Source organism: Panthera tigris, chromosome B1, assembly GCF_018350195.1.
Source record: "Panthera tigris isolate Pti1 chromosome B1, P.tigris_Pti1_mat1.1, whole genome shotgun sequence".
Taxonomy (NCBI): Eukaryota; Metazoa; Chordata; class Mammalia; order Carnivora; family Felidae; genus Panthera; species Panthera tigris.
This window is the reverse complement of record NC_056663.1, coordinates 115919239-115939322: the sequence shown is the minus strand read 5'-3', so window position 1 is coordinate 115939322 and position 20084 is coordinate 115919239. Positions and strand designations below refer to the sequence as shown.

Genomic DNA, 20084 nt, shown 5'->3' with positions numbered 1-20084 from the left:
CTGCCTTTGCTACTCTAGTATCATTTCCTACCCTCATGTATTCCAGCCATGCATATCCAGAGTACTTGTAATTTCCTGAATGTGTCTTTCTCACTGTCTCTGTGCACTCATACACTATGTTGTTTTTTCAGTCTAAAATGTCCTTTATCTCTTCATTGCTGGGGTAACTTCTACTTGTCTTTCAAAACCCATCTCAGGTATCACTTGGCTTGGGTGGCCATTCTTAACATTCCTAGCTTCTGGGTATGCCTCAAACATAGAGCATTTAACACTGCATTGTAACTATTTATTTATTTTTATTAAAATGTTTATTTAGTTTTTTGGGGGGAGGGGCAGAGAGAGAGAGAGCAAGCGAGCAAGAATCCTGAGCAGGCTCCACACTGTCAAGTGGGGACATTCCAGCAGTGGTTACCATACAGTCTCATATTACACAAGGTCCATTCAGAAATGGGAATACAACTAGCTATAAATTTTAATTCAGGTAGCTTGAACCTAGACCCAAATGGGATGAAAAAAATCCTACTAAACCTCCTCAATATCTATTCTGCTCTGAACACAAGTATCTCTAAATTACTTTGAACTCAAGCATATGAGAATAACATTCCTTCAAAGTATTTTTGTTTACAAATAATATCAGTTGGAACCACATTTACAAGACTGAGACCACTCAATATGAACTCTAGAAAATTTGAAACTCTATTTAGAACCACTAAAGAAAACAACAGTTTGGCTTGTATATTATCTTTGAAACTATTAACATTACTTGTGAAATTTATGTCACCATATGAGAAACACTTTCTGCTGCCTCTTTAAAATATGCAATTATTATTTGCTCTGAAATCCCTATAATTTGTATTAGAACAAATATCACTGACTTAAGCCTTTACCTATATTAACATTTCGTTTTTATTTTATTTTATTTTATTTATTTATTTTGAGAGAGAGTGCGTGTGTGCAGGAGCAGAGAGTGAAGGAGAGAGAGAATCCCAAGCAGGCTCCATGCTGTCAGCGCAGAGCCCGACATAGGGCTTTATCCTGTCAACTATGAGATCGTGACCTGAGCCAAAGTCAAGAATCAGATGCTTAACTGACTGAGCCATCCAGGTGTCTCTTATGTTTCTTTCTTATAAAAACAAAAATTAAATATGATTTCAATAGAAACTTAGCTGTTTAGTCTGACTGACATGAACTGTTCAGCTCTTATATTAAGAATTTAGATTAGATTATCTCCAGGCTTCTTATTTGAAAGTTGGGATTATGTCTTTATTGGCAAGTGGGTGAAGTCCATCTTCACGTTCTCCCTCTTTCCTTTTCTGTATTCCTCACCCCTACTGGTCCGTACTGAACTTAGGAGTAGTTCCCTCAAACTGCTGATACGCCTTTCCTTACCTACTATCCTAAAAATTGGTAATAGATTAAAATATTACCTCTTGCAGGGTATTTGTATTTTAATGGGGAATATTTATATTCTAAGCTAAATGACTGAAGCTTTAGCAAAATTTCAGATGATGGGGTTCAGGGTACACTACCCCTAAATATGGCATCTTGGTATACTGCATATTTTAAACTGAAGAAAGGGCATGTGCAGAAAGGACTGGTGAGCTTTCCCCGAATCAAGACATAGAACCCTCAACTGAGAGGTGTCTTCCCTATACTCAGAGGATAGGGACATCCTTATCTCTAAGACAGAGGGACACTGACAGAAATCTGAACAAACAGGCCTTGCTAAGTTTCCCCTAGTGTAACTAAATTTAGCTCACACTTCCGTTGTCCTTTCACATTTTACTGCCACTGTCTTCTCTTCATCAGGCCTGGCATAAAAACTCTCAGGCTTAACCACTCCTTCAGATCTTCATTTCCTTATGAAGGCTCTCATGCCACGTAAAACTTATATTAAATAAATTTGTATGCTTTTCGCTTGTTAATTTGTCTTCTCTTACAGAATCCCAGCCAAGAACTTAGAAGGGTAGAGGAAAAAAAATATTTTTCATCCCTTACACACATGGGAGGGTACTAGGGGGTGATAACACTATCCCTTAAATTCATTGGTAGACAGTAACTTATTTTGTTGAAAAATGACTGCCTCTCTCCCTTTCATAAACAATCATTCCAATTACCTTACAGAAGTAAAAAAGATGAGATAAAACTTAATTTTAGATTCTTAATCTCCTGAAAGAACAAATTAAGAAAACAAAATTTTCACCTATATGAAGATATAAGAACAGTATTGGCTAAATTTTCCCATTTAAATGATCTATAAAAGCAAAATAGAGGATAAAAATTATATATAGAGACTATAAACAATTGGAGAAATATTATAAACAATACTTCAAAAATAACTTATTTTCTTTGGGGGAAGGAAAAGGTGTTAGTTTCTCCCCCCCCCCCCCACCAAAGTACAGGACTACATTTTGTTGGCAAGGGAGAAATAAAATTATTTTTAAAAATATACTAGCATTAAATATTTATTAATTTCATAAACAGAGAGGTAAAGTCACATAAATCTCAGAGTTTAATTGCAAATACTTACTTTGGTCAGAATTAAGAGCTACCCAACACAAGGTAAACAAAAGAAAACATGAAGTATTGGGACCTCATCAAGATAAAAAGCTTCTGCACAGCAAAGGAAACAACAAAACTAAAAGACAGTCTGCAGAATGGGAGAAAATATTTGCAAATGACATATCTGATAAAGGGTTACTATTCAAAATCTATAAAGAACTTATCAAACTCAACCCAAAAAACAAATAATCCAGTTAAGAAATCAGAAGATATTAATAGACACTTTTTCAAAGAAGACATCCAGATATCTCACAGACACATGAAAAGATGCTCAACATTACTCATCATCAGGGAAATAGAAATCAAAAGCACAATGAGATACCACCTCACATCCTCAGAATGGCTATAATTAATAATACAAGAAACAACAGGTGTTGGGGAAGAAGCAGAGAAAGGAGAACCCTCTTGCACTGTTGGTAGGAATGCAAAGTGGTGCAACCACTCTGGAGAACAGTATGTAGGTTCTTCAAAAAAGTGAAATTAGAACTACGTTATGATCTAGCAATTACACTATTAGGTATTTACCTAAAGGATACAAAAATACACATTCAAAGGGGTATATGCATCCCAATGTTTATAGCAGCATTATCAACGGCAGCCAAATTATGGAGAGAGCCCAAATGTCCATTGACGGATGAATGGATAAAAAAGATGTGGTGTAGATAGATAGACATTACTCAGCCATCAAAAAGAATGAAATCTTGCCATTTGCAATGATGCAGATGTAGATAGAATGTATTATACTAAGTGAAATAAGTCAATCTGATAATGAAAAAAAGCGTATGATTTCACTAATATGTGGAATTTAGGAAACAAAACAGATGAACATATGAAAAGGGCAGGGGGAAGAGGAGAGAGGGAAACATACCACAAGAGACTCTAAATGATAGACAACAAACTGAGGATTGATGGAGAGGACCTACCTCTCCTACCTACCTCTCTCTACCCACATGGGCTAGATGGGTAATGGGTACTAGGAAGGCACATGTGATGAGCACTGGGTGTTGTATGTAAGTGATGAATCACTGAATTGTATTCCTGAAACCAATATTGCACTGTATGTTAACTAAGAAAATTCAAATAAAAAAAGAGATACTCTACAAAAATAATTCCTTTAAAAAGTATTATAAGGATTTCAATAGGCTTTCATTTGTTAAATTTTAAAACACCAGAATCTAATGATAGGTTTTGGGAAGATTTAATAGAAGAATATTTTTAATGGATTAAATCTTATAAATTAAGTCATTATAGTAGAAAAATATCTTTCTAACGTGCATCCCTCAATGTATTCCAACTTTGCTATCCAGTATTTAAAATAGTTCAGTTTAGGGGCACCTGGGTGGCTCAGTCGGTTAAGCGGCCAACTTTGGCTCAGGTCATGATCTCACAGTCTGTGAGTTCGAGCCCTACGTCGGGCTCTGTGCTGACAGCTCAGAGCCTGGAGCCTGTTTCAGATTCTGTGTCTCCCTCTCTCTCTGACCCTCCCTCGTTCATGCTCTCTCTCTGTCTCAAAAATAAATAAACATTAAAAAAAATAAAATAGTTCAGTTTTCTCAAGTGGGATTTATTCTGGGGATGCAAGGATGATTCGATATTCACAAATCAACACAAAGGATAAAAATCATCTGATCATCTCAACAGATGCAAAAAAAGCATCTGACAAAATTCAACACCCATTCATTGTTAAAAACTCTCAACAAGGTGAGCTTGGAGGGAACATATCTCAATATAACAAAGGCTATATCTGAAAGTCCCACAGTTAACATCATACTAAATGATGAAAAACTGAGTGCTTTTCCTGTAAGATCAGGAAGGAGACAAGGATGTCCACTCTCACCACTTTTATTAAACACAGTACTGGAAGTCTTGGTCATAGCAACTAGACAAGGGAAAAAAAAAGAGGCATCCATATTGGTAAAGAAGAAGTTAAACTGTCACAATTTGCAGATGACACAATACTATACATAGAACATCTTAAAGACTACCAAAAAAACTACTAGAAATAATAAATGAATTCAGTCAAGTTGCAGGACATAAAATCAACACTGAGAAATCAGTAGCATTTCTCAGGGTGCCTGGGTGGCTCAGTCTGTTAAGCATCTGACTTCATCTCAGGTCATGATCTCATGACTTGTGAGTTCCAGCCCTGTGTCAGGCTGTGTGCTGACATCTCAGAGCTTGGAGCCTGCTTCAGATTCTGTCTCTGTCTCTTTCTACCGCTCCTCCGTTCATGCTCACTCACTCTCTCTCTCTCTCTCTCTCTTGAATATAAATAAACTTAAAAAATTTTAAAAAATCAGTAGCATTTCTATATACTAGTAACAAAATAGGAGAAAGAGAAATTAAGAAAACAACTTCATTTACAATTGAACCAAAAAAAAATACTTAGGAATAAACTTAAAGAGATGAAAGACCTATACTTTGAAAACCATAAAACACTGATGAAAGAAATTGAAGATGACACAAATACACAGAAAGATATTCCATGCTCATGGATTAAAAGGATTAATATTATTAAAATTTCCATGCTACCTAAAGCAATCTATAGATTCAATGCAATACCTATCAGAATACCAGCAGTGTATTTAACAAAACTTCTGGAAATAATACTAACATTTGTATGGAACCACAGAAGAGTCTGACTAGCCAAAGAAATTCTGAGAAAGAAGAACAAAGCCAGAGGTATCACAATCCTAGGTTTTAAGATATACTACAAAGTTGTAGTAATCAAAACAGTGTGGTACTAGCACATAAAAGGATATATAGATAAATGGAACAAAACAGAAAGCCCAGAAATAAACCCATACTTATATAGTCAGTTTATATATGATAAAGAAGGTAAGAATATACAAGAGGCATACAGGCTCCCAGTTATGGAATGAACACATCACGGGAATAAAAGGCAGAGGATTAAAAAAAAGAAGAAGAAATACCCAGAATAACGTTTAACCAAATATCTGGACACCGTACCTGGACAAGTCGGCACTTAAAATTGACCATAAATATGATGCTTGATAACATATTGAATAGCTGACTGATTCATTAAAGTAAGAGTTCAACTGGCAGGCCACCCTGCCCTCCCCCTCAAAAGTTCACTTTTCCTCGAATTTGTGTCCGTATCTATATAAAGACAACTACTGGCAGATTTGTTTATTAGGGATTAGGCCCCCCTATATAAGGGGCTGAAAGTAATAGCTTAGTTTGTGTGTAAGATTTGAAGGAATGTGTATAGCATCTGAACACATAGTTTAGAATCAATACATGTCTCATTCAGTCATTAATTTATATTCACTCATTTGTCTCAGTCTTGTTTATGCTTAACAGCCCTATGCAGAGACCAAATAGTCACTTGCATAAAATTTAGGAGCATGAGTTTAGCTCTTACTGCCAGTTAGATGGCCTTGGGCAAGTTGCTCAGCCTTTTCAGGCCTCAGTTTCTTCATCAGTAAAACAGACATATTAGTAGAATCTACATCATAAGGCTAGCATCATGCTTGGCACACTGGGAGAGGTCAATTATAGCTGTACATTATTGTAGATTGTAGATTTTCGGAAGTTAGTAATTACAGGTATCCAAGGAATTGCGGACATGTTACTAACTCTAAAACCACACTGCAGAGATTTCTGACCATCCTATACTTTCTCTTGGCTTCAGTGATTTTACTTCCTCTGACTTAATCTCTTACATTGCTGGTGTTGTTGCTGGTCCAAAATGGCCAAGCATGTTCATACACCAGGGTCAATGCCCCTGTTCTTCTTTCTGCCTAGAACATTCCTCCCCTTTACATCATTTAGCTCTGCTGAAATATTATCTTTTTTGAGAGGTTTTCCATGAGTACTTTACAAAACTGTCATTCTCTTTCTCTGCTTTATTTTTATATATAGCATTTATTACTGTTTAAGATCATACGATAGATATACATCTATCTGTCCAATTAAAATGCAGTTTACATGAGAGAAAGAAACTTGTCATTTTGTTCACCGACAAATCCTCAAACTCTAGTACACTAGCTGCTGACTATCATATACCAAGACACCCAGTAAATATGTGTTGAAGGAACGAATGTTAGATTAGATGAATGCTTGTAGCTCTAAATTCTGATTCTACTGACTTCTTGTAAGTACTGTTTTGCTTCTGATTTTAAAGGTAGAAAGTCACTGGATCACTTACAGAATGTAAAAAGGCTTACATATTGCCAACTGTTTCTTTATATTATAACTTTGAAGAGTAACGGTAGGAGTCTTGTGGCACTGTGTCTTCCACCCTGCTGTTTTCGTTATAAAAGTAGTTTCTGGGTACTTTCTAGGTGCCACACCTGGTGCTGGGGCTGCAAAGATTATAAGGACGTGAGCCCTATCCCTACCTTGCCTCTGTTATCCAGAGATTACTTTTTTGCTGATACACTTTTTGTTTGTACTACTCATTTAGCACTTCATACATAAATGTCCTTACTGTTCATTTATTTTCCACAGAAAATATTTTCATGTTTTATATTCTTCATATTAAAAGCAACCTACTGAACAAGAACTATATTTTATGCCATCTTCTTAAAAAAATCATCCATAGTACTGTAGAGAGGAATATTTATTGGTTGCTATTAATGATGACATCTGAAGAAATAAACACACTCTAATATATTAATTTGAAGCACTAAATTTATGAATCTCTTCATTACTATGAAACACACTTTCCCCTTATCTTTGATTCTTTGAGGACAGAATTTAAGATTAATAGAAAAAAAATGTTATTTATTTCCTCATAATGTAATCAAATGGTGTACATCATTAGAGAATATAAAAGGTCTCAGTTTTTTAGCCCTGGAAAGCCGTAGGTAGGAAGTTTAGATACTTCATTGGAAAGGATTCTTAGAACCCACAGCTCTCCACTCTTCACTATATTCTTGATACTTAGAAGAGACCCAATGACACCCAATGACTCTTGAAAAGAGTTTAGCTTGTGGTTCCTCTCAAAGCACCGATTGATACAAAGGTGCCAATAATTGGTATTTAGAGGTGAGACAAAGTAGATATGTGATAAAATAAGAGGATACCAAAAAAACAAAAAAACAAAACAAAATAAAAACAACTTAGAAATGTTGTGAAGATAAATAACCCAACTTTAAGAATACTTTGGTTTTAAAACAGGCTTTCAAAAGGGGATTTAGAAAATTTCACAAGTTGGGTCCTTTGGGAGGATCATAAAAGATGGGTGACTTTATTTTTCTTTCTTTATTCCCTTGGGACCACATCCCCACAAAATGGCACAAAGCAATACTGATTTTTTTCTGTTCAGCCTGCAATTGTAAAGACTAAAACAACAACCCAGGTCTGCCTAGTTGCAACTTTGAGCCACGTATTGCAAGATGACAGAAAGGCATTCCTACATTAGGCAACTCATCCATACTCCTCAGATAACAATGATCAGGTTAGCTGCTCTGCTTTCTGCTGTTCTATTTATATTTATCCTGAAGAAACTAAAGGAGAGTTGACTATGAGGTTTGAAAAACCTTGGTTTGAATGTCACTTTAATATGGTGTGTACTTTAAAATTTCCAATAGTTATTTAAATTATTTGAAAGGAAGTATCAGAAGAATTGTCTTAATAAGTAGTCTTAAATACAAGCTATTTTCATTATTTTAGTAGTCTTTAAAATAGGGCACAATAATGCTATGTTTAAAAAAATTTTTTAAATGTTTATTTATCTTTGAGAGAGAGAGCACAGCAGGGTAGGGGCAGAGACAGAGGGAGACATAGAATCTGAAGCAGGCTCCAGGCTCTAAACTGTCAGCACAGAGCCCGATGCAGGGCTCGAACCCACGAACCATGAGATCATGACCTTAGTCGAAGTCGGACACTTAACTGACTGAGCCACCCAGGCACCCCTAATACTATGCTTTTTGATGGTTTTATGAGAGACTATTACTACAGGCATAACCAAAAGAAACAAAGTAAAAAGTTAAAAAATTGAATGTATTTTAAACCCTTGACCTAATACATAAGAACTTTTAGAGCAAGAGTCCTTGACCAGTCAACTGGAATTAAATGCTTCTTTTGGGAATCCACTCACCTACTTTGTGAAGGAACTTCCAGTGTCCTTGAAGACCTAACAACCAGGGACATAAACACTTATACTCTCTCTAAACTTAGTGGTCTTTTGAAATTTATGGAAAATAAAAAGTAGTTAACTTTTCACAAAAAGATGGGGATGTATCATTTGAAATAGCAGGCTCCCAAACTGTATTCTTAGTACTCTAAGATTCTATGGATTGCTTCAAGAGTTCTGCAAATGAACAGTTTAAATTTAATTTTAAAATTTCATTTCAAAAATTGTGATTGAAAATATGCAGATGAAAATATATATGCCAATTTTAGCATATGAGAAGCCACCAATCTGTTAACCTTCATTTTCATATAACTCTCATTTATACTTAGTAAATGGTGTAAATATTAACAAATGAAGAAAATCATTTAAAATTTCTTCATTTTATATATTGAATTTCTAAGAAAGAATTTATTTTAAAAGGGAGTTACCCTGTTAAAAAAGAAGTCTGAAAACCATTTACCTAGATTCTCAAGTACAGAGAAATAAGGGATGCTTCATGAGAATCTGACAGATGAAGACATAAGGAGAAAGATTAAACTGTTACTATTTTGTAACTGTTCATACTTTAATGCCAAGCAAAATCCCAAGAAGTTATGGTACATTTAATAGCAGAATGTCAGTAAAAAAATAATATATTCTCTAAGACAATATTTTGAAAATTATAATAAATATAAGTTCAATGTTGACATCTGGTAATCTCTCTTTCTAGGCTATGAATACGCCAGCTAAATACTCTTCACCTTTGCCAAAATTTTATCTATAGCAAGAAGGATTCAAATACCCCCAAAAACAGCAATATACACTAGAGAAACACAAAAACAAAGAAAAAAATCCCTGTATTCTGGTGTTGTTTGGAAACTGTTTTAAGGTCATGCAATGTTATAAAATACTATGCAAATCTATTCTGGCATCTAGTTTTGAGAGTTATTTAGCTATTTCAATTCAGAAGAATCCTAGATATGTTCATTGTTTTTACCACATACCCTTTAAATGGAAAGAAAACCTTATGAATGAGGCAGTACCACCCTTTAAAACCACAAGTGTGAAGGATACTCTTCACTGTTCCGGATGTCAACTACCAGGAGCTTTGGTTTACTGGACTTTGTCTTCTTCGTGGGTGTTTTGAAATGGCCTGTCACTGTGAGTTCACACAAGTCAATCAGGTCCTCTGCTGAAATCCTGGGTGATACTTCTGACTTTAGGTCATTTAATGGGATGGATTCTCTTGACTGAAAAAAACATACAAGCAACACAAATTTTGAGAGTATTATAGACAGACAAACTATAGCCAATACAGAATATCTTTAGGCTCTTGATATCAATCACTATAGCACATAGTACAGGAAACTGTATCTCACATTAGTGATCTACTGTGAAACTGTATTCCTTACTATTGAGGTTTACTTACTCATACAGAGAGTAAGCCATTATTCTTTTGCTTCACTACAAGCTCCTGGCTCAAATGTGATAGATAGAGATGAGGCAGATTTTTCCTTATGAGAGCACTGTGTATCTTTGAAGATAGCTCCTTTAAGCACTTTTCACTTTTTTCAAGCATAATTACTATTGTTGTGAATTACATTAATTAAAACTCTGGTGATATAAGAAATTGCATTGTAACTCAGTATAGATACTAATTAAAGAACCTGGTTCTAATATACATATTAGACTTTTGTAACATAATTTATGTTATATATGGATAGTTGAGTAAAATTAGATTCTCAGAGAAGAATGCAGAGCAACATAATGCTTTCTTAGATAGTGAACAAAATTGACAATGCATCTTAATTGTGAAGGAGGTAAAATCAGATTCCAGACAATCAAACTAGTTTTTTGGCCTATGTGACTACTACCTGCTGTAAGACTGATTCAGACCATGGGCTATTTACAATTGTTTTCCAGGTTATTTCATAGGGAGAGGGATTTTCTCCCTACAAAAGGCAATGCAATACAACTTGACTCAATTCAACATAATTTATGGAGCACTAGTAGTCACTCCAGAAAACTTATTTAACATAACTTAGGAATTTAAGAACTTTCAAAATTCACTTGATTGAAACGTAGGGATCGAAAAGAACAGATTTATTTATATGCTTAATAAGTTTTCAAAGCTGAGTCTATTATCTCATGTACTCATTTTCTCTCTTTTTGCAATTCTGTGGGCTACCACACTTAGAATTTCCAATTTAGAATTTCTAGGCAGGAGAGAATAAAGCATATGGATCACTTATCAGACAAACTTTTTAAAAAATCTTTTTTTTAAGTTTTTATTTGAATTCCATTTAATTCACATACAGTGTAATATCAGTTTCAGGTGTACAATATAGTGATTCAGCACTTCCATACATCACCCCGTGCTCATCACGAGTGCACTCCTTAATCCTCATCACCTATTTCACCCATCCCCACCACTTACCTCCCCTCTGGTAACCATCAGAAAATAAGAGACACTTATTTTCAGTTGTAATTTCAATGTTAGCTCTTATCCCCTGGGTTTCCCTTACTATGCTGTAAATTCTTTAGTGGTAAAGCCCATTTTCTCCCACTTCATTAGCTTTTAAATAGAAATGGAAATTGCTAAGCTTTGTGGGTTTATGGCTCTTAATAAAAAAGAGACATTAGAAATTTTAATTTTTTAATATTATGAATTAAATCTACTTAAACATTCTGAAATTAAAAGTCTTTCAGAAAGATAAAAGAGCTTTAAAATCAGCAAGCCATACAATCAATGCTTCCATATCCTTTTTTGTTAGAGTGCAATCTCAATAGGTATTTTTCACAGCCTTCACATGAAGTCATACATTATGAAGATAAAGAACTTTTGATTACCCTAGTTCTGCTTTTAGTCATTTAGTGATGAATGCAGCATTTCAAACTGACGTTTTGTCTGAATAAAAGATGTGCCCTGGCTGATGAAGAAGAGAATTTGACAGAGAATTTGACCAACGTATTCTCCATGAAGAACTGATAGATTGAAGAAAGATTTGACCTTGGCATTGGTTCCAATCAAATGTATCATATATAAGGAGTTTCTCAAAGAGCAATTGCTACGTAAAATGGTTAAAACAGAAGACAGGAATCACTGACAAATTCAGAACTTTCTGAAATTGTGTGAGTGTAAATCAGTGAAGAACTTTAATATGATTCATGCAAGTTCCTCTGCAAATTAATTTTAGGAGATTAGTAAATTAGGGCAAATTAAACTACTTTGCTTTAAAAAGAAAATACTTATAATATTAAAATACAGAATCTAGTTTTTCTTTTATTAAGATAATTTTATATGCAATTTTACTATTCGTTGTATAATTTCCACCTAGAGGTATAAAAATAAAACTTCCTTTGTACAGTTTTTCTTTCTCATTTAGTATCATTGATCTTGGCATTTTCCTGTATGACTGGGTTTCAAATTCATGGCACTTTGTTTATGGATATTGAATAAGAACTTAAGATAACTGTAGAACAACTCTGGAAATATCTATTAGTTTATCATTTCTGCCTGAGAATTTTATATCTATATCTATATCTATATCTATATCTATATCTATATCTATATCTATATCTATATATCTATATATATTTATATCTATATCTATATCTATATTTATATATATTTTATATATATATATATATATATATATATATATACACACACACACACACACACACACAATGTATATTAAGGTTAGACATCCAAATATCACAAGCCAATTTGTCTGAGAACTACTTCTTTAAAAAAATTCATATTTTGTAGTCAACCTAGGGTCAGAATTTTTTTTCAAGTCTGTAAAGTTTATTGAATGTTTAGGTGGAGAGGAAAAGCAATGAGCAGCTGCAATTCAAGAGAAAAATTCTTGGTCATTCAAGTCATTCTAGGTATAGCAGAGGGACATGGAACAGGCCTTCCCTGTTTATGGCCTCTCTGGTTATTGTTGTCAAGACTCAGAGCCAGCTGAAGTGGACCCTGGCCCCAGCCCCAGGTCTTTCCCTCTGATCTCCTGTGTGAAGGGTTGATCCATGATACTCTGAGTGGACAGCTGGAGGCACTCTGGGGATGCTTCATGTGTGGACTCCTTCTCTCATCTCTGCCCCTCTGGTGTCCACAAACAACACCAAAAGAATCTTGGAGAGAAGTATTAGCAAATCCAAGGGCTAATGACTCATGGCTTTGGGACTTACTTCAATAGTTTCTGGAACTAAGGCTGACCTCAGGGCCCCATGGCCTAGTGCTTGGCTGATAAGATGACACCTCTTGTGGAGCCTCAGCACATGCAGACCTGCCTGAGACCTCCTGATCCAGGTTCTCCCTGAGGTCACATCTTACATACATAGAACAGCAGTCAAGAGACACTCCTATAGAGGACAAGAAGCACTTGGCACTGCTTACATGTCCAAGAAACTGCTATGCTCATCAACAGGAAAACATTGGAAAAATCTAGGTCTTACGAGTTGAATGCACTGAAAGCCTGCCTCCCTCCATCTATCTTATGTTTGGTCACCTAAGGCTGTCCTGTTTTAGAACCTCTGAACATAAAGAAAACCTTGCAACTTTTCCTTTGCAATGACCCGGACATAGGCAGCCTGTAATCACCTCAAATGCAGGGGCAGAATAGGATACAGGGCTGCCAAAATTAGAGACCAGTGTCAGAAGACCACAGCTGTGGCTCCACACCAACTCAGTCATTCACTGAGGCAGGACCCACTCTCGTTCTCCCTTTTTAGAGATGCACAGAAACCACACTGAGTCAGGCACAGAGAGCGTGTGGTAAGATAGCAGGTGCCAGGAGGCACCTGAAAGGTAGTGGGGAGAAGTGTGGGAAAGCTCCAGAGTTTGGAAGGGACAGGAGTGGACCCTCCAAACATGGGGAAGTGCTTTCAGCAACTCCTCTCCCTGAACTATATCAATGAGCAGGACACAGACCATGATCACTTTCGAATGCAGGTGGACTCCATTTATTTAGCAGTGTTACTGAAAAAAAAATCATCTTTCAGTAGAATGGTCTGAAATGACTAGCTGGACATATTAGTGATAATCCTAACCAAGCAAGGAAAAATCTAAACCTGGTTACAAGACAGGCATTTTGCTGTGTACATTAAACTACTGGGCAAATGACTCTGTGATGATACCTGAGAGTCTAAAATGGTAGACTTTTAATGAGAGTATGTCTGTATATCTTTATGTTGAGTATGTAACCAGGAACCATAAAAGTATAGCTGTATACACTTATGTTTTATATGTAAGGGCTCTTAATTATAAAGGCATTTTAATTCTGAGAATACAGGGCTGGTATCTAGAACACTTTTCCCATATTTCCTGTCATGGATCCTGGCACTAACTTTAACCTGGTTATCAAGAGAGAAATCTGGAAATAATCATAGACACTTTGTTTTTCCTTATTCCTCATTCCCATCTAACATATCCCCAAGTTCCACCAAAAAGCCTCTTGAATATGTTCCCTGATTCACTGCCCTATCTCAAGGCTTCATCATCTCTTACATGGACTATGGATGTTGTTTGCCTCTCTTTTTCTCTCTCTCCCCTTTTCTCTGCTTCCCTGTTCACCTACAATCATTCCTTTTAATCCATCTTCCAAATATGATTTGAATTAAAAATAAAAATCTGATCATATAACTTTTATAATTAAAAACACCTCAATGACTTCTAACCACTGATAGAATGAAGTCAGAATTCCTCAGCATAGCATAGAAAGCCCTTTATGAATTAATCCCTGTCTACAGGGAGGAGACCACAGACTTTGGAGTCAGACTATCTGGATTCAAATCTTGGTCATCTTACTTATCAGTATATGACTTTGGGTGTGATATATAACCTCTCTGCCCAGTTGTTTCATCTATAAAGTGGGGAAAAATGTGCCAAACACATTTTTTCCTCAAACAATTCTGTCTCATTCTCAAAGGGAATCCATATAATAACTGTTCCAAGGCAAAGGAAACACTGAAGTGCCCGAGGGCATTTTATGAAGCTACCTTAAACTAATACTTAAATCTGACAAAGATAGCACTAAATGTACACACACACACACACACACAATACTTCTTAAGAATAAAGATTTTTTTTAAAATCTCAAAACTATAAAACTGAATGCAGTTACCAACTTGAAAGAATGACATACTATACAACCAAGTAGGGGCATATTCCAGTAAGAATGGTTCAACCTTAGGACAATTTTTAAAATAATCCATCACCTTTAATTAGTCAAAGGACATAAAGTATGTAACATCACTATAATTGACATAAAGCCATATGTGATAAAACTCAGCATTTATTCTCAACTTTTGAAAAAAAGAAACTCATGGTAAATATGTATCAGAAAGAATGTTAATTAGGTGATGAAAGATGTTCTTCATTGCAAATATTTGACATTCTACTTAATGATGAACCACAGAGGCAGACTTATTAAAATATAGCCAACAGGCTTATTATTTATTATTTTTATAGAAGTTGCTATTGAGACACTAAGAAAAATAAATAAGGGGTACAAATATTGGAAAAGAAGAAATAAATTATTTTTATTTTTAGTGATACAATAGTCTTCTTAGAAATTCAGAATAATTAAAGGAAACTCTAATAAAATTGGTAAGAGTTTGGTGAGGGTTTAGTTACAATATACATACCATGAAATCATTATATGGCAGCAGAAGTGAGTCAGAAAACATAATGAGCAAAAGTTTTCATTCGCAATATCAAAATATTTCTCCAAAATAAAACATTTAGAAATAAGTAGATTACATTTAAAGAAAATAAAAGTTTTGTGGTGGGCATTTGAAAAAACTGGCAGATATAAGATGCTATCTGGAAAGAAACAGTCAATATTATAAGACCTTTATTTTTCTTCAGAGCAATGTATTAATATATGACAATTTTATCAAACTCCTAAATAGGATCTTTTTTTTTCCAATTTTGAAATGTAAATTCTAAAATTTATTTGACAGACCAAATAGGTGACAATGTCAAGAAAATGTTGAAAAATAATAAAATACATTGTTATGTATTAAAACTGTACAAAATTAATAGTATGGTGTTGCACCAGAATAGACCAAAAGATTAACAGGACATAATACGGTAACAGGAATAGGCTCAAATACGCGTTAAGTATTTGCTAAAAGAACAGGATGCCATGTCAATCACTGGGGCAAGGGTGTATTATTTACAACACAGTGTTGGCATAACTTACTAACTGGATGAAAATAAAGTTATGTTTTTATCTTATACTATATAGCAAAATGACTAATAGGTGGAATAAATAATTATGTATAAAGTGGAATCACAATAGGATGAGAAAAGTATTGACGATGAGAAATAGTTATAAGCATATAGCAAAGGCTGAGCTCTTAAAGAAGGATGATATATGTCAAAAAAATTAATATGTCTTTAATATACAAAGAGCTATTTTAAATAAATAAATCAATAAGAACAAAAATCTGCTTATTTGAAAAAGGAGCAGAGATATATACATATAGTGACAAAAGAAATATAAATAGGTAATAACAAAAAAATTTACCTCACTAATTTCAGAAATACAAAAATGGATTCACAATCAGAAGTGCAAAAAGTAGGTAAGTGTTCTGGATATCTTCTGTTTGCCCCTCCAGATTCACTACCCACTGGTTTCTACTTTGCTGTCTGCTCTGGTAAGTAACCCATTTGGACTACATCAAGACGGACCCAGCTCCTCCGGCGTTTAAGCAAGTACAAACGACAGGACAGTGAGGTCAGGATATTTATTCCTCTGATTCCCTACTTGAGAATTTACCTTGGCCTGGCTATGTCTGTTGACCAAAGGTCACTGTTCCTCTCAAGATTACAACACCTCCTCGAGGTTATTGTAAAAATTAAATTAAGCAACATAAGGTCACAATCTCACGGGTCGTGAGTTCGAGCCCAGTGTCGGGCTCTGTGCTGACAGCTCAGAGCCTGGAGCCTGCTTTGGATTCTGTGTCTCCTTCTCTCTGCCCCTCCCCCACTTGTGCTCTCCCTCTCTCTCTCTCTCTAAAATAAATAAACGTTAAACAAATAAAAAAATACCATTCATCCATTAAAATCATGTTTTAGAAAAATTGTTCAGAGAGGAAATTTTCAGGATAGATTACCAAGGGAAAAAGGCCCTAAAAATGATAAGTTCACAATGACACCAGTTTGGGAGACACTGTAAAAGTGGTTATCTGTGAGTTAGTGAAACTCATTTTACTTTTTCTCTTAATGCTCTTCTGTGATTAAGTTTTATTAAGTATGAGATACTTAAAATTTTTAAATTTAGAAAAATATGAGATTTGTTTTCATACAGCATTATTATATAACTTTCTTAAGTTCTTTATAACTATGAATATAAGCTGTCTGAAAGCAATTCTTATCAAATATTTATAGCACTGTAAAAAGGCTTATAAATGAGAACTTATGGCTATATTCACCATTATAGGTAATCATATCTGGCAGTGAAGAACATGTAGAGATGTTAAAGAAAAACAATAAAGTCACTATTACTCTTAAAATCAGATAAAATTTTTAAAAAATGATAAAAAAGAGATCAGCAAGTAGGACAGGCTTTCATGCATTCAATTTGGAAAGGAGACATGCAAAAATTAATATAGACAATTGGATAAAAAGTGTTTGTGTTTCACCAGAAGATTTCATTGGTTAAGGACTACTCTGGCTTTTGTATGAATAGATATTTGAATAAACTAATGTTTATCTAATTCTTCATCAAATGTATGAAGAATTTTGAGAAAAGGGTCTATTGGCCACATGGAAGAATTATATAATATGCTTTTCCAAATATGTACCAACATAAATGTAAATTACATTATCACTAAATAATTACAATATATTTCCTAGTTTAACATAAGATAGTGCAAATTATTTAACAGACTGCTGCCTAAAAGGCTGATATTTTTCCTAGTAACAATTTTATTTCCTTTCAGAATAATTTATTTTGATTCTATATTCAGAAACAAGTCCATATGTGATCATACTTATAATGTATATTAGAAGATTAATAATAAAAATAACTCTTATAGAAGGAAGCAGTTTTCATTTATAATGCTGTGTGTGTGTGTGTGTGTGTGTGTGTGTGTGTGTGTGTGTGTGTGTTTAGGGGGAAGGTGAGAGAAAGAGAAAATCTTAATATGAAAAATTAGCCTCTCAGGGCACCTGTGTGGCTCAATCAGTTAAGCATCTGATTTCAGCTCAGGTCATGATCTCAGAGGTTTTGAGTTCAAGCTTCGTATAAGGCTGTCTGCTGTCAGCACAGAGCTCACTTCAGATCCTCTGTCTCCCTTTCTCTCTGTCCCTACTCTGATCACATTCTCTCTCTCTCTCTCAAAAACAAATAAACATTAAAAAAAATTAGCTTCTCTAAGGCCATTTGGAAAGTAAGTATTCCAAAAGCTACTTACTGTACCTGGGTAACAAATGAGGCCAGTAGTGCTGCTCTCAGGGGATATGTGATAGAGTTGATAGTTTCTTGAAGCTTTTAAGAGTTTTTGTCAGGGACAGGACGACCTTAGACTGGCTACAGTCCCAGTTCTTTGAGTCAATCTAGAGTCTCTTCACTTTGAAAGCCAAGTAACATTTATTAAATGTCTACTTTGTGATTCAAGAACTTAAAATAAGACAGCACATAGAAAGTGACATACATTGTATATATTTCCTATAGAGAGATCAATCTGAATGTTGAGCAAAAAAATTCTTTGAAAAGACTATTAAATCTGAACAATTGGAACTGGAATAGTAACTGGAATACTAAAATAATCTTCTAAAAGAAAGGTGGAAATATGAATCAAAGTAGGAAGAGTATACTTATGAGGCAAGGAACATCACAAGTTAACCATGTTATTTAATAATTCATATTTCAACACAATAAAAATATACTTTTTCTTGAGGACAACTTGTAAAAGCAAAAGTCTACTCAAATTTTTTGTTTCTTTTTCCCCAAGTGACATATAATGTTTCTAGGAGAGAGACTGGATCGATATAAACATGCTGATGACAACACAGAGCCAAGTACCTCAATAGCTTAAATTTATTATATTTCTTTTTTTATCTCCCATAGCAAGTATAATAGGGCACTGCCCAGCAAAGGTGCTAAGATATTTGATAAATAATTGCATGAATGTGTAACAGGATACGGAGTGATGTTGTCCCTTTCTTGAAACAAAGAGGCTCTAAAATGCTATCAAATAACAGAAGCCAGCAACAAAAGCCACCACCACTTCCCCTAGGGCTAACTGAAGAGGAACAGAAAGTGACTTTATGATTTCAAACTATCACCCCAGCAACCCCTTTCCTCCCAGCCTATATAAGGAGATTTAGTTTGGGGAGGACTCAACTTTGTGGAGAGCGCAGTGTTTAAGATCAGATGCACTTCCCTTCCCAACCCACAGGGTAGTGGGGTGGGTGTTTCCGGACATTCAAACCCACCCCCTCACAAAGCAAACGAGGGCAAGTGCCGATGACAATCATTTGTTAAGATTTGGGCAGACCTGCGAGAAGAGGTGGCTGACATTCTGTTTTATAGAAGAAGGTCTGCTTACACAGAAGACTTATTAATCTGGCCTCTCTGAGCAGGCAAGAAGTAGGGAAACATGGCAGTGCTAAGAGGAAGGGTAGTAGACATCTTTCCTGACCTTAATTCTTAAGCTGTATACTAAGAATGACACTTGCCTTATTTACTTCACTAATATACTGTAAGAATCAATCAGTATAAAAGACATAAAAATATTTGTTGGACTGTAGATCTTTATATAAAATAAGTTGTTATTAAAAATTGGATCCCAAATGAAGCAGCTTAAATTTCATGGTAAAGTAGTCTTGTTATTGTGTAATTTTGAATAAATCATCAATTAACAAATATTTAACTAGCCTGTTCTGGCCATCTTGAGAGAGATAAAGTATCATTTCCACCTCAGAGAGCCTATGGTTTGGCTGGAAAGGCAAGACTGACATAAATGAAGCAGTAAAACTATACAATGACAGGAAACATTTATATAGTGCTTACTATATGTTAGTCAGTGTGATAAACACTTGACATACATGAACTCACTTAAATCTTGCAACAATCCTATGAGATAGGTTTTATTATTTTGTTCATTTTATATATGAGGAAATTGGGGCACAGATAAGTCAAATAATCAGTAAGTAATACATAATCAGTAAATAACAGACAGAATTCAAATTGGATCAGCCTGGCTCTGGAGTTTGAGCTCTTAAACACATTATTACACTATGTCTCTTATAAGATTCCATGTATGAAATCACAGGTACATAGTATGAGAATTCAGAGAAAGGAAGAAACACAATATGGGCAGGAGTAGTTAGCAAAATATAGGTGGAGTAAGTAGGACTTAGGAAAAATCAGTAGGGTTTAGATAAGTAGAAGAGAGAAAGAAGAGTGTGAATAAGTGC

General features: G+C 34.9%; 1 protein-coding gene and 1 non-coding gene across 7 annotated transcripts in view; both read right to left on the bottom strand.

Moving 5' to 3' along the window:
* TBCK (TBC1 domain containing kinase) overlaps positions 1–20084 on the bottom strand; it is a 225044-nt gene that overhangs the window by 30496 nt on the left and 174464 nt on the right. For all 6 annotated transcript variants that reach the window (XM_007080937.3, XM_007080936.3, XM_042984075.1 and 3 more), the window contains one exon: positions 9719–9894. In XM_007080937.3, the coding sequence (XP_007080999.1) occupies positions 9719–9894 (176 nt within the window). The remainder of the gene's footprint in view (positions 1–9718; positions 9895–20084) is intronic.
* Positions 13475–13606, bottom strand: LOC122238260. Its single transcript, XR_006217205.1, has one exon. It is a non-coding gene; the product is annotated as a small nucleolar RNA SNORA71 (small nucleolar RNA).